The sequence below is a fragment of the Microcaecilia unicolor genome, chromosome 4 (genome assembly GCF_901765095.1).
Source record: "Microcaecilia unicolor chromosome 4, aMicUni1.1, whole genome shotgun sequence".
Taxonomy (NCBI): domain Eukaryota; kingdom Metazoa; phylum Chordata; class Amphibia; order Gymnophiona; family Siphonopidae; genus Microcaecilia; species Microcaecilia unicolor.
Window position 1 is genome coordinate 63,328,227 of NC_044034.1, and position 24,020 is coordinate 63,352,246.

The 24,020-nt window shown below is 49.0% G+C and overlaps 1 protein-coding gene across 1 annotated transcript in view; it reads left to right on the forward strand.

Moving 5' to 3' along the window:
* The window catches only part of ZMYM2 (zinc finger MYM-type containing 2), a 552,630-nt gene that overhangs the window by 17,409 nt on the left and 511,201 nt on the right, over window positions 1-24,020 (forward strand). The window contains exons 3-4 of the mRNA XM_030202393.1: window positions 4,564-5,057; window positions 5,319-5,412. Of these exons, the coding sequence (XP_030058253.1) occupies window positions 4,575-5,057; window positions 5,319-5,412 (577 nt within the window). The 5' untranslated portion in view covers window positions 4,564-4,574. The remainder of the gene's footprint in view (window positions 1-4,563; window positions 5,058-5,318; window positions 5,413-24,020) is intronic.

The following is a 24,020-nucleotide window of genomic DNA, read 5'->3' on the forward strand; positions in this document are numbered from 1 at the left end:
GACTTAAGAGCTAAACAAGTCCTTAAGAGTGCGGCATTTTCACATGGAAACCCTGTGCTCAGTCATTGCGGCGGTACAGCCGGGAGAGTTTCTCACGTCTCTGGACCTGAAAGAAACTTACTTGCACATACCAATTTGGCCTCCGCACCAGAAGTTTCTGCGGTTTGCGGTGTTGGGAAAACATTGCCAGTTTCGGGCCTTGCCTTTTGGCCTCGCCACAGCTCCTCCAACCTTCTCCAAGGTAATGGTGGTAGTAGCTGCCTTTCTCAGGCGAGAGGGTATCCGGGTTCACCCGTACCTAAACAACTGGCTCATCAGAGCAGACTCAGAAAAAGAGTCATCTTGCTACAGCCAGAGTGGTTTCAGTCCTTCAGTCTCTGGGCTGGGTCGTCAATATGGCCAAAAGTTACCTGACCCCCTCGCAATCTCTAGAATATTTGGGGGCCTGGTTCGACACAGCCTCGGGCTATGTGTTTTTTTCCCGAGCAAAGGCGGTGCAAGCTTCAGAATCAGGTCCATCTGCTCCTGAGGATGCCCCGCTCGCGAGCTTGGGACATTGTCCAGCTGTTGGGATCGATGACGGCCACCTTGGAAGTGGTGCCATGGGCGAGAGCGCACATGAGACCTCTACAGTATTCTCTACTTCAACGATGGTCTCCAGTATCTCAGGATTATCAGTGCAGACTTTCTTGGCTCCCTGCGGCCCGCCTCAGTATGGAGTGGTGGCTCTCGGACAGCATGTTGCGGCGGGGAATGCCGCTGGCGCTCCCCGATTGGTGCCTAGTGGTGACAGATGCCAGCCTGAAGGGCTGGGGCGCACATTGCCAGGGGAATGGAATTCGGTGCCCTGGTGAGAGAGGTTTGTGGAGTCCTGATGTGGCACTGCTGTCAAAACGGGCGGCGGTAGAGGAGACCTTACAAGTCTTGCTGCACCTCGGAGCGGTGATCCCTGTGCCTCCTGCCGAACGCGGCTGCGGCCGTTATTTATTAATTTTGTCGTGCCTCGAAAAGGCGGGTCTTTCAGACCGATCTTCGACTTACGAAGAGTAAACGAGGCTCTCAGAGTACGATATTTTCGCATGGAAACCCTGGCGGTACAGCCAGGAGAGTTTCTCATGTCTCTGGACCTAAAAGAAGCTTATTTGCACATTCCTATCTGGCCTCCACACCAGCTGTTCCTCTGCTTTGCAGTGTTGGGAAAGCATTTCCAGTTTCAGGCCTTGCTTTTCGGCCTAGCCACAGCTCCCCGTACCTTTTCCAAGGTAAACATAGTAGATGACGGCAGAAAAAGACCTGCACGGTCCATCCAGTCTGCCCAAGAAGATAAATTCATATGTGCTACTTTTCTATTTGTACTGTCCTCTTCAGTGCACAGACCATTTTAAGTCTGGCCAGCCCTATCCCCGCCTCCCAACCACCGGCTCTGGCACAGACCCTATAAGTCTGCCCAGCACTATCCCCGCCTCCCAACTACTAGTCCCACCTCCCACCACCAGCTCTGGCACAGACCATATAAGTCTGCCCAGCACTAGCCCCGCCTCCCAACCACCAGCTCTGCCACCCATTCTAGGCTAAGCTCCTGAGGTAATGGTGGTTGTAGCTGCCTGTCTCAGGCGAGAGGGTATCAGAGTTCACCCTTATCTCTCGACGACTGGCTCATCAGAGCGGACTCGGCAACCGAGAGTCGTCTTGCCACAGCCAGAGGGGTGGCGGTCCTGCAGGCGCCAGACTGGGAGGTCAGTGTACCCAAAAGTCATCTGACCCCCTCAGTCTCTCGAGTATTTGGGGGTCCGGTTCAACACGGTATCGGGGTTGGTCTTTCTCCCCGACCAAAGGCAGAGCAAGCTTCAGAATCAGGTCCGTCTGCTCCTGCGGATGCCTCGCCCGCGAGCTTGGGACTTTGTCCAGCTGCTGGGGTCGATGACGGCCACCTTGGAGGTAGTGCCTTGGGCGAGTGCGCATATGAGGCCTCTGCAGATTGCCCTGCTTCAACAATGGTCTCCGATGTCCCAGGAATATCAACGCAGACTAACGTTGCTCCCTGCGGCCCGTCTCAGTTTGGAGTGGTGGCTATCTGACAGGATGCTGCGCCGAGGAATGCCTCTGGCACTTCATTCCTGGTGCCTGGTGATAACAGATGCCAGCCTTCTAGGCTGGGGAGCGCATTGCCAAGGAAGCTATGCTCAGGGTCTGTGGACACCCCCGTGGAAGCGGGGTGGTCCATCAATCGCTTGGAACTGAGAGCGATATTCCAGGCTCTTATGGCCTTTCAAAAGACTCTGAAGGGGCTTGCTGTCCGGGTTCTGTCAGACAACAGGACAGCGGTGTCATACATAAATCGTCATCAGGGCGACACCTGCAGCTTCTGTCAGCAGCTCACATAGCAGGTCAGAGCAACGTGTAAGCCAATTTTCTCAGCAGGCATCAAATCGACCCGGTGGAATGGGAACTGGCAGAAGAAGTTTTTCTTTAGATTTGTGCAAAATGGGGGACTCCCGGAATGGATCTAATGGCGTCAAGTGCAAACGCCAAAGTTCCTCACTTGGCAGGGTTGGATGCTGTGGCTCAACCCTGGCCCTCAGGCCTCCTGTATGTGTTCCCTCCTTGGCCCATGATGGGACGAGTCCTACTGCGGGTTCGACAGCACTGAGGTCTGGTGATTCTCATAGCTCCAGATTGGCCAAGGCATCCATGGTATGCGGATCTCCGCGGGATGTTGGTGGACGCGCTGGTGCATTTGCCCCTGGTGCCGAGCCTGTTGGTTCAGGGTTCGGTGTCGATGGAGGATCCCTGCCGAGTTGGTCTATTGAGAGGGTGCAATCGAGAGACAAGAGCTAACTAATATGGTCATCTCCACTCTCTTGCAGGCCCGCAAGCGGTCCACCTCTGCAGCTTATGCTCAGATCTGGCGCAAATTTGAGGCGTGGGGTGTTTCAAAGGCGATCACACCCATGCGAGCTACAGTCTCAACTGGACGTTTTGCAGGAGGGATTACAATTCCCTGCGGGTGGAAGTGGCAGCATAATGCTGTCGAGGGAAGGTTGCTGGCTTGTCCCTTGCTGCTCATCCGGATATTGCCAGATTTCTCAGAGGGGTGCTTAGGCTGCGTCCTCCTGTCCGATTGCCCTCTCCGGCCTGGAACCTGGGGCTAGTGTTGAAGGTTCTTCAGTGTTCGCCTTTCAAGCCGCTTAGGCGCGCTTCAGAGAAGGATGTGGTGACTCTTAAGACAGTCTTTTTGGTGGCTATCACATCGGCTAGACGCGTGTCTGAGCTGCAGGCGCTGTCCTGTTGGGACCCTTTTCTGCAATTCTCGGAGTCTGGAGTAACGGTACGTACAGTGCCTTCCTTCCTGCCTAAGGTGGTTTCAGCGTTTCACCTGAACCAGCCCATTTTTCTTTCCTCCTTTTCTAGGGAAGAGTTCCCGGACTCCTTTGGGTAGTTACATCCTCTGGATGTCTGCAGGGCGCTGTTGCACTATCTACAGATGTCAAATGACTTCAGGACTTCTGATCACCTTTTTGTCTTGTCAGGTCCTCAGCGTGGGAGGTCCAGCGTCTAAGGCCACTATAGCCCGTTGGCTCAAGGAAGTCATTTTTGCTGCGTATCTGCTTTCAGGACAGTCTCCGCCTGAAGCGTTTAAGGCGCATTCCACGAGAGCCATCTCCTCGTGGGCTGAAACGGGTGCACTCTCTCTTCAAGAGATCTGTAGTGCGGCTATTTGGGCTTCTCAGCTGTCTTTTGCCCGGCATTACAGGCTGGATGTTGCAGCGAAGCAGGACGCTGTTTTTGGAGCTCATTTTGGCTTGTGGTGTGGCCTGTTCCCACCCTAAGTAGGGATTGCTTTTGTACATCCCATCAGTTAATGGATTCATCTGCTGCTGATGACAAGGAAGGGAAAATTAGGTTCTTACCTTGGTAATTTTCTTTCCTTTAGTCACAGCAGATGAATCCATGATCCCTCCCTGTCTGACTTTGTTTTTTGTTCAGATCTTTCATGCAGATATAAATCTCATTGGGAGAAGTTGGAAACCAGTTCTCAGAATTTCTACCTGATGTTCTACTACAGGAGGTTGAGATTGTCCCTCCTTTGATGCTCCTGTTATGGGGCGATTGTTCGCTGTGAGGAAAGTTTATGTTGTTATACCTTTATGGTTTACTCTACTTTGGAAATCTCAAATACTGAAGGCAGTTGGGGCTAGCCATCCTAGAGGCACTATGATCTTTCAGTGTTCTCTATCTCCACCTGCTGGTAGGCGGGTACAACCCATCAGTTAATGGATTCATCTGCTGTGACTAAAGGAAAGAAAACTACCAAGGTAAGAACCTAATTTTTCCCATTTTTTGTCAGGGCAGGGTCTTCAAATATTTCTCTGTAGGTGTGAGGTTTTTGTTTTCTGTGCATCTAACGTTTGTAAACCACTAAGGAAAGAATTTTTTTTTTCTGTATAAACAGTATATTAAATATTCTCAAGTAAATAATCATCATCTTTTTATAAATGTTGATTAAATTTGTGCGTGTTTTTTTTTTTTTTTTAATCCTGTAATGTTCTTTCTCCACAACAGGCTTGTCTGGAATGGACACAGCTACCTTTGGAGGGCTGGAGCTTACAGAACAGACGCCTGACTTATTAGGCATTGCCACCATGGCAGCTGGTCTTAAGAATTCTTTTGGTGGTCCATCTAATTCTTTAATTTCTGGATCTAACCACTTTCAAACATCCACTGTAGAAGATGATGATGATGATGTTGTTTTTATTGAACCTGTACAGCCACCGCACAATGCTGCTCCATCAGCAGTGGATGAACGAACCATTGTATTCCCATCATCAAAAAATGAAGTGCTTCAGGGTAATATTCCAAAGATGCTTCCTTCCTCAAAAGATTTGGATTGTCAAAAAGGATGCATTAGTGAGACAATAATAATTGATGATGAAGAAGATGCTGAGGTGCACCAAGTACAAGAGAGAAATGCTTCAACTTTTAATGAACGAGGATTTGCAGAATCCAACAGAAGCAGTGACATGGAATTCTCAACTTCAAGTTTTTCAAGGAGTAAGGTAAATGCTGGACTAGTTAAGAGTGGTATAACCACAGAACCAGACTCAGAAATTCAGATTGCAAATGTCACCACGTTAGAGACGGGTGTGAGCGCTGGGAATGATGGTCACCTAGGAAATACTGAAGGGTCTGATATGAACCTAATGATTACACATGTAACATCACTGCAGAATACCAGCTTGGGAGAAGTGTCTAACGGACTGCAGTCAAGTAATTTTGGTATCAATATACAAACGTATCCTCCATCTTTAACTTCACAGACCAAGACTGGTGTAGGACCTTTTAATCCAGGTAGAATGAATGTGACGGGTGATGTTTTTCAAAATGGAGAATCAGCAACACATCATAATCCTGGTGAGTACTTAAGTTGATGATTCTTTCTTTCTCCCTCCCCTCCACCCCCACAAAATTTGTTTTTGTATAATTCTTTCAAGAACTGATTCAGACAAAGTGGTTTAGGCTCTACTCGTATTTGGTTATTTGATCAAAATGAACGTTAACTCTAAAATGCAACTTTTTTTAATAAGGTGAATTTTATCAGGTTGCTTTGTAAATGTTTTATGAATCCTTAAATTATAATGAAATGTTAACGGTTAGATGTCAAATTCTAGAGAACACAAGAAGATAGTTTGTGCAGTTTCCCAATTCTAGTAGCATTTTGGTTTTCTCTGTCCATTCCTTTGTGGGATCTTTCTCAAATTACTTAACTCAAATTCATTAACTTTCTTGGGACTGATAAAATGACTTGATTTAGCCAGAAACAATAGAGTAAGAACAATCCTAATTTGATCTTCTTTTTTTTCTTTAGTGTTAACTTTGTGATTTAGTGCTTACCTTAGCATTCTTCCTTTCTGCTATGACCCCATGGTATGGCAGCAGCATTCCCAGTGACCCTGCTGAGGCATCTCAGAATGACATTCCTATGTACTTGTTTCAGGATTGTGACCCTGGTTTAGAGGGAAGGTTAACCTAGCAAAAGATAATTTAAAAAACCCAGAGAGATGACGGGGCACTGTTTAGGGTTGTACACGGAAACCAGTTTTATCTGTAGCTATTACATTTGCAGATTTGATGGGAAATGAATGGGCTTTTCTGCAGGATATGCATCCTAGGTGCAGTGAGGTGCAGCCTGAGAACTTCACATCTGCTACACGGGGCAGTTGAAGAAAGCAAGGCTAGCATAAGCTGTTTAGCCTGTGTGTGAAAAAACAAGTACCCTGAAGGGAGTAAAATCTGCTCAAAATTCTGCTGCACGACTAATATTCCTCCAGTGTCGTTATGCTCATATTAGCCCTCTCCTCAAGTCACTTCACTGGCTTCCTATCCGTTTCCGCATTGACTCCTCTTATTGACCTATAAGTGCATTCACTCTGCAGCTCCTCAGTACCTCTCCACTCATCTCTCCCTACATTCCTCCCCGGGAACTCCATTCACTGGGTAAAACTCTCTTATCTGCACCCTTCTCCTCCACTGCTAAATCCAAACTCTGTTCCTTTTATCTTGCTGCACCATATGCCTGGAATAGACTTCCTGAGCCGGTACGTCAAGCTCCATTTCTGGCCATCTTCAAATCTAAGCTAAAAGCCCACCTTTTTGTTGCTGCTTTTAACTCCTAACCCTTATTCACTTGTTCAGAACCCTTATTTTATCATCCTCACTTTAATATTCCCTTATCTCTTGTTTGTCCTGTTTGTCCTAATTAGATTGTAAGCTCTGTCGAGCAGGGACTGTCTCTTCATGTTCGTGTACAGCGCTGCGTACGGCTAGTAGCGCTATAGAAATGAGTAGTAGTAGTAGGATAGACTCTTTCTTGACTGTATTGTATACTAGTAAAAAAGGCCCGTTTCTGACACAAATGAAACGGGCGCTAGCAAGGTATTCCTCGGAATGTGTATGTTTGGGAGAGTGTATGTGAGAGTGACTGTGAGAGTCAGAGTGAAAGTGTGTGTGTGTGTGAGAATGAGAGGTGTGTGCAAGTGTGTTTGTGAGAGAGTGTGTGTGTGTGTGCGAGAGAGAGAGAGTGTATGTGAGACACAGATTCTCTGTGAGAGTGAGTGTATGAGACCAAGCGAGTGTGTGAGTGACTGTGTGGCACATAGAGAGTGAATGTGATACAGTGTGAGAGAGAGTGTGTGAGAGTCAGAAAGACATTGTTTATGAGAGAGAGAGTGTGAGCCTTGCCCTCCCAATCCATGCCCATCTGTCCCCTGCTCCCTCCATTCATCCTTTTCCAGCAATTCCCCTCTCTCCCTGAGCCCTGCCCTCCCAATCCATGCCCATCCATGCCCACCTGCCTCCTCCATTCATCCCTATCCAGCAATTCCCCTCTCTCCCTGAGCCCTGTCCTCCCAATCCATGCCCATCCATGCTCCTCTGTCCCTTGCCCCTCCATTCATCCCTTTCCAGCAATTCCCCTCTCTCCCTGAGCCCTGCCCTCCCAATCCATGCCCATCCATGCTCCTCTGTCCCCTGCCCCTCCATTCATCCCTTTCCAGCAATTCCCCTCTCTCCCTGAGCCCTGCCATCCCAATCCATGCCAATCCATGCTCCTCTGTCCCCTGCCCCCTCCATTCATCCTTTTCCAGCAATTCCCCTCTCTCCCTGAGCCCTGCCCTCCCAATCCATGCCCATCCATGCTCCTCTGTCCCCTGCCCCCTCCATTCATCCTTTTCCAGCAATTCCCCTCTCTCCCTTCCATGACCCCCCCTCGCATCCATGCTCCTTTCTCTCCCATGTCCCAGCCTGGCCCGCCCTCTTCTCCCCCCCCCCCTTCGCATCCTTGCTGTCGTTTCTCCTCTGCTCTCCCGTTCCCATTGTTCAACTGCCCACCCTCTTCTCTCCCCCCAACATGCCTTTTTTTTTTTTTTTTTAAATTTACCTCCGTGGCGGCGGTTCCGGCAGCGCAGCGTCAGGGAAGGAGGCGGCGCTCCCGACGTCTAGCCTTCCCTTCGCTGTGTTCCACCTTCTTCTGACGTCATCCTTGACGTCAGAAGAAGGCGGAACACAGCGAAGGGAAGGTTAGAAGTCGGGAGCGCCGCCTCCTTCCCTGACGCTGCGCTTTGTTTTTTTTTTCCGCCCTTGACGTTATGACGTTTGACGCGAGGGCGGGGCAGAGACGCCTGGCTGGCTTCACACCATGAATCCACGAACCCTACAGCCAGGGAGTGTTTGAGTGACTTCAGAACGTTGTCTTCAGAACGTTCACGGTGCGTTTTATTATATTAGAAGATTGCATTATGAGGCTGATAGTGTGGATGTGCTAAAATTTAGCTTTTTAAAAAACTTTAATTCATTGGGAGTTTTAAGCATGCAAAAATAAATGAAGATGTGAGCTAAGCTTAGTATACATTTTTACATTGCTACTATTTTTAGCTCAACTGAAGTCCTTTCAGCATTGTTAAGAGAAATTGACCTCTCTGACCATGGAAATTAAAACAAACGTACAAAAAAAAAGTGGTACTCTGGTCTAACTTGGAGCTCTACCTTGGAATCCTTTCACCTTCCTGCTAACTACTAACCTCCTCCCCCTTTGCTGCCTTCCACCTCCCCCTCTACTGGCTTATGCTGGTTCCCCTTAGTTTCAGCACTAGCCATTTAAAAATGTTTGGGGTTCAGCTGAGATAACTGACTTGAATTGAATCCCTGCTATTTTAAAAATGGCAAATTGAAAGCAAGATGATCAGGAAAGCTAAGTACAGGAGACCTGTGGGGGTCTGTGACTCAGGTTACTTAGTTATTCTGTCTCTGGTAGAAGTTAGAGGGTTTTTTTTTTTTACTTCTCTGGGTTTTATTTTACTTGGCATTTAAGTGGTTGATATTATTGCAAAAATGAAAGAGTAAAAAAAAATGTCCAAAAGTAGATGCAGCTCAACTCCTCTCCTACTGAGAGGAGTAGGGATCATTCTTGGGGTTTGGAAGTAAGATTGTGGGCTATTTATGAATTCTGTGTTGTGTGACAAAAACTTTGGATGAGACTAGTGTGTAAAACAAAACAGCATTTCCTTATTGTCCCACAGGTTAATCCAGAGAAGAGTGGGTTATGTCCCTCTACCAGCAGGTGGAGATAGAGAACCTCAGAGGGTTTTCTATATGTGGACCTGTTCCTCCATCTTAACCTCAGTATTCTCTCTATCTCAGCAGGTGGATGGATATATCCTGTGCTGCTCTTGTTCCCTAACCTGTTCCCTCAGGTTTTTTTGGGCTGAACTCTGCCTTTTTGGAGTACACCTGGTGGTGCCAGGTCCCTGTTCCTGCCCTTCTTTCCTTGCAGCATGTAGTAATGGTAAAACTTACTGTCTTGCCTCAAAAAAAAAAAAAAAAAAAAAAGCCCTGAAAACAGGGAGTTGCCATTCAGCCGATGAGGAGAGACAGCTGTGAGTATGAGAAATTTTTTGTTACCGGTGATTATGCTATCCTTATGGCTCCGATCCGGAAACCTTTGTACTGCCGCAAGCACGGTGTTGGCGGTCTCTGCGGCCATTGTTTGCCGGTAGCTACCATTTTGTGGGATTGCTTCGTCAGTGAAACAGGGCCTGCGATGTTGGTTATCCAGCAGGGTGCGCTCGTGCGCTTTTCTTCCCAGGCTGCCCGTCCCTCCCCTCAGCTCATTGTTCTGTGCAGGGATGTGGTGGTGGTTTCTCTGGTCCCTTGCAGTTTTGTTTTCCTGTGCTCTTTCTGGTATCCACAGCATCCACAAGGGAGGTGGCCTTAATGTTTTTCAAGCTTAAGCTAGCTCGAATCGGGTGCAAACTTTTCCCAGTGCTGCTGCTTAGTTAGCGGAGTCACTCCAAATAGATTGGACAGCCTTTGTCTCTGCTGGTCTCTTCAGGACAACATGTCCACCCGGCTGGGCAGTGGTCTTGGCCACTTCTGTTAGCGCTGGATGTTTTGCCTCTCCAGCTTGGGTCTGCGTTTGTTTCTGAAATCAGAATTTCTTAGTGTCACCTCCACCCTTCTGTACAAATGGGTATTATCCCTTCTACCAGCAGGTGGAGAGAGAGAGAACTGAATTCTACCAGTGATATCACCAGCATAACCTGAGGTACTCTCTGGAACAATTCAGTATTTTTCTCTCTACCTTCAGCAGGTGGTAGGTTTTGTTGTCAGTACTCCTGGCTATGCTACACAGCGTGATCACGCCTAGTGGCTGTTGCTGGGTCACACTCTCAGGACCATACCTGGTTGTGCTTGTAGCTTGGCTCTGCAGCCCCCAGTCACTCTTAGAGCCAGTGTGGGAGGCTTTGACTTGGTCCTGCAGGGCGTTGCTTATGGGGGTGCAAGTCCCCATACCCCACTCCTCTTGATCATTCACCTTATTTGGGTATTCTTCCCTTAGGCTCCCCTTGCAGCTCCTAGGCTTTTCAAAGGTGCTTGCTTTGGCAGCATATATGTAAAAAAAAATTCATTTGACCGGGCTAGTTTTGTGCCCTTTTCAGGGGCTAATACTATTGTAAGGAATTTCCCCTTAGGTGCACCCAGAGAGAACTGGGGACAGCGGAGATGGTGGTGCTGTAGGCCAAGGTAGGCATGTTGGCAACACACTCTGCGTGGTCTGCAGAGCCTGCAGCTGAGCAAGGATATTGGATTATTTCCTTTTTCATTAAGCAGATGAATCCAGAGACAAATGGGTTATGACCTTCTACCAGCAGGTAGAGATCAAGGACAATACTGAACTCTTAATATAAGATGGAGAGCAGCCTGGTTAGTCAGTATTTTCTTCTATTTCAGCAGGTGTCTGACATCTCCCAGCAGCTTCTGGAGTTCTGTGTAATAGGCTCTTCCAGGGGTATATCTGGTGGTGCTAGATCCTGCCTCCTCCTACTGCTGATCTCTACTTCCTCATACTAACCCCCCTCTCCCCAAAAAAACCACAAAAAAAACCCGCCAGGAGAGGACTAGTGGCTTTTGCCTTCAGCCCACAGCAGCTGAGCAGAGCTCATTGGGAGTTAGAATCCTCTCCTCTTAATTTATTCAGGGAGAATAAATCTTGGTTACGTAATGGACTTTTTATTCCTGTCGACCCTGGGTCCCTCTTGTTGGGGGGGGGGGGAGCAGTGTTTTTGCTCAGAAGCTTGACCCAGATGGTTTAAACAGGCCCATGTACAAGTCCCTCATGGGACCTAATCCTAGCCTTGCCTTAACACTAATCCTCATCCTCTTGGTGGGGGGCCCCCAAGGGGATTGGTGAGGTAGCATTTGGGGTCTCATGCTGTAGATGGGATTGGCTGTTGTAGAGGACGACTCAGAGGTCCTCCTTGGGCTCCTAGTTCCCGGGTTCCAAGGACCCTCCTGTTGGGAGGACCGTGGAAGAGCGGTCTCATGGGTTCTGGTCATTTTGTTGTGAGGAGCTGTCTTGGCCCTTAGCTCCATGAAAAGAAGTGTGAGCAGCAACTCTGCTTCGCCCTTTTCAATGGGTAGAGCAGTCACAAAGGTGACCACGGTACCTGTCTAAGGGGGCTTGGCCCTTAGCTCCATGAAAAAAAATATGGAGCAGCAACTCCGTTGCGCCCTTTTCAATGGGGCACCAGCATTTAGGTGCTATTTGTGGCAGTGCTGCGTTGGTTCTAGCAGTTGAGTCCCTGGAGATTTATTGCCTGTAGTCCAGGATGGCCTTTTTGGTGGTGGACGTCCTAGACTATCTGGTCTTTTCGGGGTTCACTATGGTTGTAGCTTTGGTATTGGGTGCAGATGTGGCTTTCAGAAGCTTTGAGTCTTGGAGAAATTGGTTAAGGATATGGGAGAGGTGGCGACTCTTTGTATTCCTGAGCATCAAGGGTGTGCAGCCATACTTGGCCTCAAGGGGGCGGGCTGCTTCAGGTGAACTCGGCATCCTTTGGTCCAGGCGATGGGCAGAATAGGTTCTTCAAGCAGTGTCGTTTGGAGCCAGGTCCTCGGGTCTCTCAGCCGGGACTTTCTGATGGGATGTAAGCTGTCACTTCCGCAGTGAGTGCATCCACGACACCTTGAATCATTTGTTTCTGGAGGTGGTGGAGGGGTGGGGGTTACTCAGGACTACCTGTTTAGTTCCGGATGCCTTCATGAACCCTCCCTACGGCTCAGCTTTAAAGCGCCAAGCTGTTGCTCTTAACATTCAGAATTTCTGGGATACAGGAGCTGTGGAACCTGTCTCCAGCAGAGCACAGCCTGGACAGGTATTCCATCAATTTAATGCTCTTGAAAAAGGGGATGTTTATTTCATTCCATTCTGGACCTCAAGGGGGGTGGATGCTTGTGTACGAGTCTAGTGCGTCTGGATGGAAATGCTGCTCTCAATCATTGCCTTGGCCCTACTTCCACTTCCCATTGCAGTATGGGCCCTACTTCCACTTCCCCATTGCAGATCATCACAAGAGAGTTCTGCGTTTGTGTATTGGGGGTGGCACTTCGTTTCAGGACTTGCCCTTTGGCCTGCCTACGGCCCCCTGCACTTTTTCCAGGGTGATGGGGATGGTGGCTGTGTTTCTCCAGTGTGGGGTATTCTGGTTCATCCCCTGCCTGGATAACTGATTCAGGCCAATTTGGCTACCTCTCAGGTTTGTTTCCCTTCTGGAATCCCTGGGCTGGGTAGTGAACATGCTTAAGAGCATCTTCGGGGGCGTTCCAAGATGGTGGCACGCAGTTGAGCGAGCTCTGACCTCTTTGAAATTGACGAGCTGTAAAAAGCAATTCTTACCCATGCCGCACACCAAAAGGAAAGGTGCGGTCCGGGGTGAAGTTTCGACACCCCGGACTTAGTCCCCTCATCAGCTGTCGATTGAGCGTGAATCCTTCTTCAAAATGCCGAGAGTGTTCCCACTGACCTCCAGAGTGGGGAAGCTATGGGGGACTTGGGCCTTGATGTCGCATTTTCTGCTTCGGCGATAGACCCGCCGCCCCACCCAGAAGGACGCTAGATCCAGAGAGGTTCTTTCGAGACCGAAGAGGTTATCGTTGAGCCCCTAATCGAAGGTGCTGGAATGGCGGGGCCAGACGGGTTGCAAAGGCCAACAGGCCCAAGCATTGATTGGAAGCATTTAAAATCAGCTCCTGGGTCGGTGTTGGAGAACATTTGGACTGTTCTCCAACAATTGGCTGTGAACGTGGATAAATCTACGAAAGAACTTCATTAGTAAGTACAATGAATACCTTTTCTGAATCTCTGACTGGTATTAAGAACGAATTTACTACCCAAACTATAAAGCTCAATCAAAATGTGAAAAAGTTACAGGACTTATTTTACATAAGTACATAAGTAATAAGTAGTGCCATACTGGGAAAGACCAAAGGTCCATCTAGCCCAGCATCCTGTCACCGACAGTGGCCAATCCAGGTCAAGGGCACCTGGCACGCTCCCCAAACGTAAAAACATTCCAGACAAGTTATACCTAAAAATGCCGAATTTTTCCAAGTCCATTTAATAGCGGTCTATGGACTTGTCCTTTAGGAATTTATCTAACCCCCTTTTTAAACTCCGTCAAGCTAACCGCCCGTACACGTTCTCCGGCAACGAATTCCAGAGTCTAATTACACGTTGGGTGAAGAAACATTTTCTCCGATTCGTTTTAAATTTACCACACGTAGCTTCAACTCATGCCCTCTAGTCCTATTATTTTTGGATAGCCGTGAACAGTCGCTTCACATCCACCCGATCCATTCCACTCATTATTTATACACTTCCCCTCAGCCGTCTCTTCTCCAAGCTGAAAAGCCCTAGCCTTCTCAGCCTCTCTTCATAGGAAAGTCGTCCCATCCCCACTATCATTTTCGTCGCCCTTCGCTGTACCTTTTCCAATTCTACTATATCTTTTTTGAGATACGGAGACCAGTACTGAACACAATACTCCAGGTGCGGTCGCCCATGGAGCGATACAACGGCATTATAACATCCGCACACCTGGACTCCATACCCTTCCTAATAACACCCACATTCTATTTGCTTTCCTAGCCGCAGCAGCACACTGAGCAGAAGGTTTCAGCGTATCATCGACGACGACACCCAGATCCCTTTCTTGATCCGTAACTCCTAACGCGGAACCTTGCAAGACGTAGCTATAATTCGGGTTCCTCTTACCCACATGCATCACTTTGCACTTGTCAACATTGAACTTCATCTGCCGACTTGCACGCCCATTCTCCCAGTCTCGCAAGGTCCTCCTGTAATCGTTCACATTCCTCTGCGACTTTGACGACCCTGAATAATTTTGTGTCATCGGCGAATTTAATTACCTCACTAGTTATTCCCATCTCTAGGTCATTTATAAATACATTAAAAAGCAACGGACCCGCACAGACCCCTGCGGGACCCACTAACTACCCTCCTCCACTGAGAATACTGGCCACGCAATCCTACTCTCTGCTTCCTATCTTTCAACCAGTTCTTAATCCATAATAATACCCTACCTCCGATTCCAGACTCTGCAATTTCTTCAGGAGTCTTTCGTGCGGCACTTTGTCAAACGCCTTCTGAAAATCCAGATATACAATATCCACCCGCTCCCATTGTCACATGTTTGCTTACCCCCTCAAAAAAATGCATTAGATTGGTGAGGCAAGACTTGCCCTTCACTAAATCCGTGCTGACTTTGTCTCATCAGTCCATGTTTTGTATATGCTCTGCCATTTTATTCTTAATAATAGCCTCCACCATCTGCCCGGCACCGACGTCAGACTCACCGGTCTATAATTTCCGGATCTCCTCTGGAACCCTTCTTAAAAATCGGTAGTAGAGAGTAACATTGGCTACCCTCCAGTCTTCCGGTTACTACACTCGATTTTAGGGACAGATTGCATATTTCTAACAGTAGCTCCGCAAGTTCAATTTTTTAGTTCTATTAATACTCTGGGATGAATACCATCAGGTCCCGGTGATTTACTACTCTTCAGCCTTGCTGAACTGACCCATTACATCCTCAAGGTTACAGAGAATTTGTTTAGTTTCTCCGACTCCCCCGCTTCAAATATTCTTTCCGGCACCGGTGTCCCCCCCAAATCCTCCTCGGTGAAGACCGAAGCAAAGAATTCATTTAATTTCTCCGCTACGGCTTTGTCCTCCTTGATCGCCCCTTTAACACCATTTCGTCCAGCGGCCCAACCGACTCTTTGGCCGGTTTCCTGCTTTTAATGTATCTAAAAAATTTTTACTATGTATTTTTGCTTCCAACGCTAATTTCTTCTCAAGTCCTTTTTTGCCCTCCCTTATCTCCGCTTTGCATTGGCTTGGCATTCCTTATGATCTATCCTGTTACTTTCAGTTGGTTCTCTTCTCAACTTTCTGAAGGATTGTTTTTTGGCTCTAATGATTTCCTTTATCTTACTGTTTAGCCACGCCGGCTGACGTTTAGTCTTTTTTTCCCCTTTTTTCTAATACGTGGAATATATTTGTCCTGAACCTCCAGGATGGTGTTTTAAACCGCATCCACGCCTGATGCAAGTTTTTTTACTCTGCGAGCTGCTCCTTTCAGTCTTTCAGAAATGATAAGACAAAATTATAGTAACAAAGATCAAATTGAAAACTACAATCGAAGATTAAATTTAAGGATATTGACTTTTCCAAGAGAGAGAGGAGTATCACCATTAGAATGCCTTTAAAAAAAATACCTAAATTGAAATTTTGAAATATACCTCAAACTTTGCCTCCAGTAAATAAATTTACTATATAAGAAACAAAATCTCCTTGGAAGGCATATCTTCAACTGGTAAACCTATAAGTGAAGCGGAGAAAACATTAAATGTATCTGAAGTGTTGGAAGCTACTATATCAGCTCAATCAGAAAGAAATGACAATATTTCAATTTGTTTTCCAGCAGGATGTTGAAGCTATAAAAAGATTGTATTTTCGTCGAATGAATGACTTGTTTTATGGTAAAACAATACGAATATTCAGGATGTTATGAAGCAAACACAAGATATTAGGAAGACCTTTTGAGCTTGAGAAAGAGACCCAGGAATTGGGTGACTCTTTTTTTCTTCTTGAGCTATCTAAGTAATTGCGTTGTGAAATATGAAGGTCCTAAAATATATTTTTTTTCAGCCAGAACAGTTAAGAGTATTTATTGACTCAAGGAATTTATAAGTTCTACGTTCTAGCCAATGGTGTAAGTTATAAGAATTTAAGGAAGGAATGCGTGCGAAGTCTGTTTCCTTAGTATTTCCAGTTCAATTATAATTTTTCCCCATTATTCTTATAGGCCCCCTTTTTCATTTTGTGATATAAAAAAAGGCATTAATGTATCTTAAGAATGTACTTATGGGATGATGTAATTTTTATTACTGTTCTTTGATTTTCTGAAGCAAGATTGTCTTGTATTGTAAAGTTTTTGAAATTATTAAAAAAAAGTTTTTGAAATTTATTAAAAAAGGTTTTGAAATTATTAAAAAAAAAAAAAGAAGCCATCTTCCCTATCTCAGTCCCTCGAGTATCTCAGAATATGGTTTCTGACATGGCCAGAGGGATGATTTTCTTCAGAGGATTGGTCAGATAAGTTTCAGTCGCAGGTTGTGCAATCTCCTGGAGCCTATGGTTTGGGATTACTTATTTATTTACTAGTATAAAAGGCCCGTTCCAAAACAAATGAAACTGGCGCTAGCCAGGTTTCCTCGTAGTGTGTATGTTGAGAGAGAGAGAGAGAGTGTGTGTGTGTGTTTCAGAATGACTGTGCGGGTGCGTATGTTGGACACAGGAGTGTGTGAGAGAGAGTGTTCACACAGATACAGTGTGTCGGACAGAGAGAGAGTGTGGTTCCCCCCTTCTCCCTTCCTCCCCTCCTACTCTTCCCTTCCCCTTTGCCCCCCCTCCTCTTCTTCCCTCCTTCCCCCTCTCCTTCCTTCCTTCCCCCTCTCCCTCTCCCCCTTTCCCCTTCCACCCCTGTTTGAGTTCCAGAAACCCCTCCCACTTCTTCCATCTGAGTTCCTGCCCCCCCACCTCTTCCCATCCGTCCTCTCCCTTGCCAGTCCGCCTCTCCCCCCGTTTGTGTGGAAGGCTGCGTTTTGATTTTGTGTGTGTGTGTGTGTGTGTGGGGGGGGGGTTGAAGTGGTAGGCGACTTGTTTGAGGTGCCGGAGACATTGGGATTGTGGGTAGTTTTTTTTTTTTTTTCTTGTAGGGCGTTTTGTAAGGATGCTGCTCATACTGGGAGCTGGAGCATGGGCCTGACAATTGTAATCTCCTTCCAGCGATGTTCATCGTCTTCCTGCTGTTCAGAAAGTGACAGCTTGTGCTGCTCATTCTCCTCCCTTGTCCCCATGCAGTTGTTAGTGCTTGTTCTGTTTCGCGAAGCGTTTGACGTCGGGTTTCGTTGCGTAGCAGCGGTTTGGCGATACCTTGTCATCTGCTGGTAGCGATGCGATTCGTTGTTGTTGCTCCGCCCTCAACGTCGTCACGTTTGACGAGAGGGCAGGGCAAACACTCATGGGCAAACTTCGATCTACACCATCATGGATTTAGAACATTGGGGACTTTTGGAGGCTTCATTAGAACGTTGGAGGTGCGTTTTGTATAGAGAGATTTAAAAATGTATATACACAGTGCTATCACCAAAAGTTCTAGACGGTTCACAATATAACATAATGTAATCCAAAACTTAAAAATAAGACATCACAGAATTAAACAGGTATTGGCCAGTAAACTTCAGCAAAAGTTCTAGGACATCCAATAACTTAAAACTTTATTATGTCAGAATTGAATGACTTTCCTACTTGCATTAGACTGATCCTAGACTCCCTGGTGTTCCCCATCATCTCTTGTAGCTCTCTCTATTCATTTTGTTCCCCTCTCATAAATATAAGCGTTGCCATGGTGGGACAGACTGAAGGTCCATCATACTAGTATCCGTGTTTCAGCAGTGGCCAATCCAGGTCACAAGTACTGGATAGATCTCAAAAGAGTAAAACAGATTTTTTATTCTAGAAGTAAGCAGTGGATTTTTCCCAAGTCCATCTTAATACATTTTATTTATTCATTCGGATTTACCAAGCTTTTTGAAGGAATTCACTCAAGGCGGTGTACAGTAAGAATAGATCAAAACTGGCTTCCATATCATCAAGCTGATCAATCCATAGACTGGTGGGTTGTGTCCATCTACCAGCAGGTGGAGATAGAGAGCAAACTTTTGCCTCCCTATATGTGGTCATGTGCTGCCGGAAACTCCTCAGTATGTTCTCTATCTCAGCAGGTGGTGGTCACACACAGCAGCAGCTCTGGCTAGGCCTCCAAGCCTAATTTTTAGGTTTTGTTGAGTGCCTGGGGTTGAGGGCTCTTTTGAGCAAGTGCAAACCTGGTGGTGCCAGGTCCCTCCTTTTCTCCCCCCTCCCGCTGGCTCCGTTTAAAAAAAAAAAAAGTTTTGAACGGCCTTAAAGGCGTTTATTTCGACGTTTATTTAAGCGTCTATTGCAGCTACTCACTGAGACACCAGGTCGTTACGACTCGGAGCGGACAGCAGGTAATTTTACCTTTTTATAGCGGGCGGGGGTTCCCCGATTCTTCTCCTCGTGGCACATGGCGTCGGAGGGCGAGGGCGCAAAGGGTCGCTCCCCGGGTCGCTCGAGCGCTTCCAGAGGGGATGCGGGGGTCTTCAAGCCGGATTCGCCCTTGGTGGGTGACAGTTTCGCGACCGATGCATGTCCCGGTCCTTCCTCCGGCGTGGCGGTTTTTCCCGCCATAAACGCCCATCCCCCGCTCCTCGCCTCCGCCATCTTGGCCGGCCACGCGGCTCGGACGGCTTCTTCTTGGGCCGCCCTTGAGGTTGGAGACATTAATGCCATGAACGCCCTTAATTTGGGCGACGGCACAGAAGCGGCTAAAGTTAAGAGCCGTTCTTCCCGCGCGGCTCCTTCGCGGAGTTTCGCGCCGGACGCCATTTTGGATGCGCAGCATGTCTCTCCCCCGCTGTTGCGAGCGCCGGTTGAGAGCGCGCCTAGGGCTGTTGCCCGGCTGCGGAAGTGCACAGTCTGGGGGGTTTCTCCCCCCGAGTTTGTTTTGCTGCTGCATCGGGCCTTCCTCATGCACAACGCTGCCCCACGCTCCCTCCTATGGTAAAGAGGTTGAGGTTCCCAGAGGTAACGCCCTCGGGTTGATTCCCAGGCCTTGGAGGAATTTGTCTCCTCCGATGTAGATGAGGGCAGCGTGTCTGAGGTCTCCCAACGGTACTTTGCGGATTCCTTGGAGGAGGCGGATCCCCGCTCGGATGGAGCGGATGAACCCCTCTGCAGCGCGGCTTTTTCGCCCGGAGGATTTGCCCACCTGTTGTTACAGGCCATGGACACTTTGAAGATATCCTCTCCGGAGGACGTCTTTCCCTCAGCCCTGTTGGCTCTGCCATTATGCTGGGGACGAAGCGCCCGCCTAGAACCTTCCACGTGCATGATGCCATGCACACCTTAATTTCGGCTCAATGGGATGTCCCAGAAGCGAGCCTTAAAGTGGCTAGGGCTATGTCCCGCCTCTATCCTTTCGGCTGTGATGTGAACGTTAGGCCTATCTGTGGCCTACCGTGGATTCTTAGTCACCGCAGTGACTAAGAAAACGGCATTGCCGGTGGAAGGTGGCACGGCCCTAAAGGACGCCCAAGACAGGAGATTGGAGGCGGCCTTAAGGTCGTCCTTTGAGGCGGCTGCTTTAAGTTTGCAGGCCTCAGTTTGCGGCTCCTATGTGGCCAGGGCGTGCCTGACTATGGTGCAGCGGGCTTCCCCCTCGGATCATTCCTTGAGGATGATTGGCCAGCCCTGGAATCGGGTTTAGCCTATTTGGCAGACTTGCTGTATGATTGTCTTGAGAGCCTCAGCTAAAGGCATGCTCAGACTGTCTCTGCGCGGCGGTGGCTTTGGCTGAAACATTGGTCTGCTGACCACGCCTCAAAATCCCGCCTGGCTAGATTGCCTTTTAAAGGCAAGCTGCTCTTTGGGGTCGAGCTGGACAAAATCGTGACTGATCTCGGCACGTCTAAGGGCAAGAAGTTACCGGAGGTCAGGGCTCGGGCTAGTGCTCGTCCCGGTACCTCCAGAGGACGGTTTCAGGAAGCCCGTCTGTACCACCCGGGCAGGTCGGGTGCTTCTGCCCCCTCTTCCTTTAAGAGGAATTTCTCCCCCAAGCAGCATTCCTTTCGCAGAGACCGCCGTCCCGGAGGTGCTCCCTCCGGTCCTCCCCCAGGGTCTCTCGTACCCAATGACGGGGTATTGGTCCACGCCCCAGTGCAGATTGGAGGACGGCTGTCCTCGTTTCTGGGCGAGTGGACCACAATAACTTCAGACGCTTGGGTTCTGGAATCATCAGAGACGGCTACAAGCTAGAGTTCTGCCGACCCTTAAGAGACGGGTTTGTACTCTCTCCCTGCAAGTCTCCGGTCAAAGCTGTGGCAGTGCAGCAGACTTTGGACAATCTGATCCGCCTGGGTGCGGTCGTTTCACGGTTGCCAGAAAGTCAGCTTGGCAAGGGGCGTTACTCCATTTACTTTGTGGTACCAAGAAAGGAGGTTCTTTCCGGCCTATCCTCGACCTCAAAGGGGTCAATAGGGCCTTGAAAGTGCGGCACTTTCGCATGGAGACTCTCCGCTCTGTTATAGCGGCAGTGAAGGCAGGGGAGTACCTGGCATCCTTGGACATCAAGGAAGCGTACTGCCTATTCCCATCTGGCCCTCCTCCATCAACGCTTTCTGCGTTTTTGCAATCCTGGGCCGACACCTTACAGTTCAGAGCCCTCCCGTTCGGGTTGGCTACTGCTCCGCGGACCTTTTCCAAGGTAATGGTGGTTCATAGCGGCTTCCTGCGAAAGGAAGGAGTACAAGTCCATCCTTATCTGGACGACTGGTTGATCCGAGCCCCCTCTATGCAGAGTGCGGCAAAGCGGTGGACGGGGTAGTTGCTCTTTTGGCTCCCTGGGATGGATCATCAACTGGGAGAAGAGCCAGCTGCGCCGACCTCAGTCCCTGGAGTATCTGGGAGTTCGATTCGACACCCAAGTGGGCAGAGTGTTCCTGCCAGACAATCGGATTGTCAAGCTTCAGGCTCAGGTGGACCAGTTATAGTAGCCTCTCCCTCTTCGGGCTTGGGACTATGTGCAGCTGTTGGGCTCTATGACGGCCACGAGGAAGTAGTGCCTGGGCAAGGGCTCATATGAGACCACTACAACACTCTCTGCTGCAGCGCTGGACTCCGATGTCGGAGGATTATGCGGTTGCGTCTTCCCTTGGATCCAGCAGTGCGCAAGGCGCTGAGCTGGTGGATGCAGACAGACAAGTGTCTGCGGGAATGCCTCTGGTGTCCCCAGAGTGGATTGTCGTCACGCGGAGCCTCGTTATCGGGCTGGGGAGCCCACTGCTTGGGAAGGACAGCGCAGGGGCTCTGGTCTCCTGCAGAGGCAAAGTGGTCTATCAACCTCCTGGAACTCAGAGCATTCGGTTGGCGCTTTTGGAGTTCATCCCGGTACTGGTGTTGAAGCCTGTACGGGTTCCTGTCGGACAATGCACGGCTGTGGCACTACTGTCAACCGCCAGGGAGGGTACCAAGAGCGCCCCCTCTAAGCCAAGGAAGCTATGAGTCTATGCCAGTGGGCGGAAGCGAACCTGGAACAGCTGTCAGCGGCCCACATTGCCGGAGTCATGAATGTCAAGGCGGAACTTTCTCAGTCGCCATACTTGGAGCCCGGAGGTGGCAGCTATCTGCTCAGGCGTTCTTGGACATCACGAAGCGCTGGGGCCAGCCGAGCCTAGATCTGATGGCGTCATCGGCAATTGCCAAGTGCCGCGCTTCTTCAGCACGAGGACGGGACCACTCGATCCCTGGGAGTAGATGCTCTCTCCAACAATGGCCGACACAAGAGCTTCTCTAGTGTTCCCGCCCTGGCCCATGTTGGGCAGGGTACGGACCGGGTGGCAAAGCATCCCGGCAGGATAATCCTGGTGGGTCCGGATTGGCCCAGGCGTCCCTGTATGCGGATTTGAATCAGGCTCTCAGTCGACGATCCTTGCGGCTGCCAGTGGAGCAGGGCCTGTTACATCAGGGTCCCGTGGTGAGGAGGATCCCTCCCCCTTTGGTTTACGGCTGGCTATTGAGCGGCAGCGTCTGAGGAAGAAGGGCTTCTCAGGACAAGGTCATCGCCACTATGCTGAGAGCGAGGAAACGCTCTACTTCTACTGCTTACGCCAGGGTTTGGCGTATCTTTGCAGCGTGGTGTGAAGCAGGCTCTCTTTCTCCTTCACTGCTCCAATTTCTTCAGTGTTGGCGTTTCCTGCAAGAAGGTCTGGACAAAGGCCTGTCGCTCAGTTCCCTTAAGGTCCAGGTAGCGTCTCTGGCTTGCTTCAGGGGCCGCCTGAAGGGTGCTTCCCTGGCTTCGCAGCCAGATGTGGTGCGCTTTATCAAGGGGGTAATCACCTGCGCCCTCCTCTGCACTCAGTGGTGCCTGCGTGGAATCTCAACTGGTGCTTAGAGCATTGCAGAAGCCGCCGTTTTGAACCCTTGTCAAGGGCATCTCTGAAAGACCTGACGTTGAAAGCAGTCTTTTTGGTGGCTATCACTTCAGCCAGAAGAGTTTCCGAGATCCAGGCGCTCTCGTGTCGAGAGCCTTTTCTACAGTTCATGAGGCAGGAGTGACTATTCGCACAGTGCCTTCCTTCCTGCCCAAGATTGTTTCTCGCTTCCATGTGAATCAGCAGCTATGTCTCCCTTCCTTTCGTAGGGAGGACTACCCAGAGGAGTACTCTGCTCTTAAATATCTGGATGTGAGGAAGTCATCATCAGCTACTTGGAAGTGGACCAATGATTTCCGGAAATCGGACTCATCTGTTGTCCCTGTATACAGGTCCTCGTAGGGGTCTGCAGGCTGCTAAGCCTACAGTGGCACGATGGGTCAAGGAAGCCATTGCAGCGCTTATGTGGCCGCGGGGAAGGTGCCGCTATCCAGCTGAAGGCTCACTCTACAAGAGCTCAGGCGGCCTCGATGGCAGAGGCGGTTCCGGTCTCCTTGGAAGAGATATGCAAGGCGGCAACTTGGGCTTCGGACCATACATTCTCCAAGCATTACGCTTGACTGTGGCCTGCTCGGGAGGAGGCCCGGTTTGGAGCTTCAGTGTTGCGGTCAGGGATTTCTATGTCCCGCCCTGGGTGAGTACTGCTTCGGTAATCCCACCAGTCTATGGATTGATCAGCTTGATGATATGGAAGGTTAAAATTATGTATAATCATACCTGATAATTTTCTTCCATTAATCATAGCTGATCAATCCATAGCCCTCCCAGATATCTGTATTGTTTTTATTCTGGTTGCATTTCAGGTTCAAGTTTAGCTTCAGTTACTTCAGAAAGATTCGTGTTCCAGTTTTTTCAATTGGATTCTTCAAGAGTTAAGACGAGTTTGTGTTACAGTGAGCTGCTGCATTCCTCTCCCCTCCGTTTTACGGGGCTGGATTGAGACTTAAAATTCTCTGCCGGCAATCCCTCCCGCTTCGTGCGGCTGTAGGGCAGTTTTGTACCCCTCCGCTTCGGCGCGGTGGCTAGGGTCAGTCAGCTCCTCCCGCGGTTGCGGTTGCAGGATAAGCCAGATCCCCCCGCATCGGCAGGGTGTGGTGTCCCTCCCCCCGCTCAGCTGGGGATGAGCTGGACGGATTCCCCTCCCCCACTTGTGTGGGATGAGCTGGGTTAATTCCCCTCCCCCGTTTCGGCGGTGGTGAGCTGGGCAGAGTGTCCCTTCGTGGGTGTAATTCTCTAAGTGCTGAGTCCTGCGGATGGAGCTTTGATATCGACATACTGAGGAGTTTCCGGCAGCACATGACCACATATAGGGAGGCAAAAGTTTGCTCTCTATCTCCACTGCTGGTAGATGGACACAACCCACCAGTCTATGGATTGATCAGCTTATGATTAATGGAAAGAAAATTATCAGGTATGATTATACATAATTTTACCTTATGGTCTTCCTTTTAGGAATTATCCAACCGTTTTTTAAAAATTCTGCTAAGCTAACTGCTTTTTTTTTAACCACGTTCTCTTGTCGTTGAATT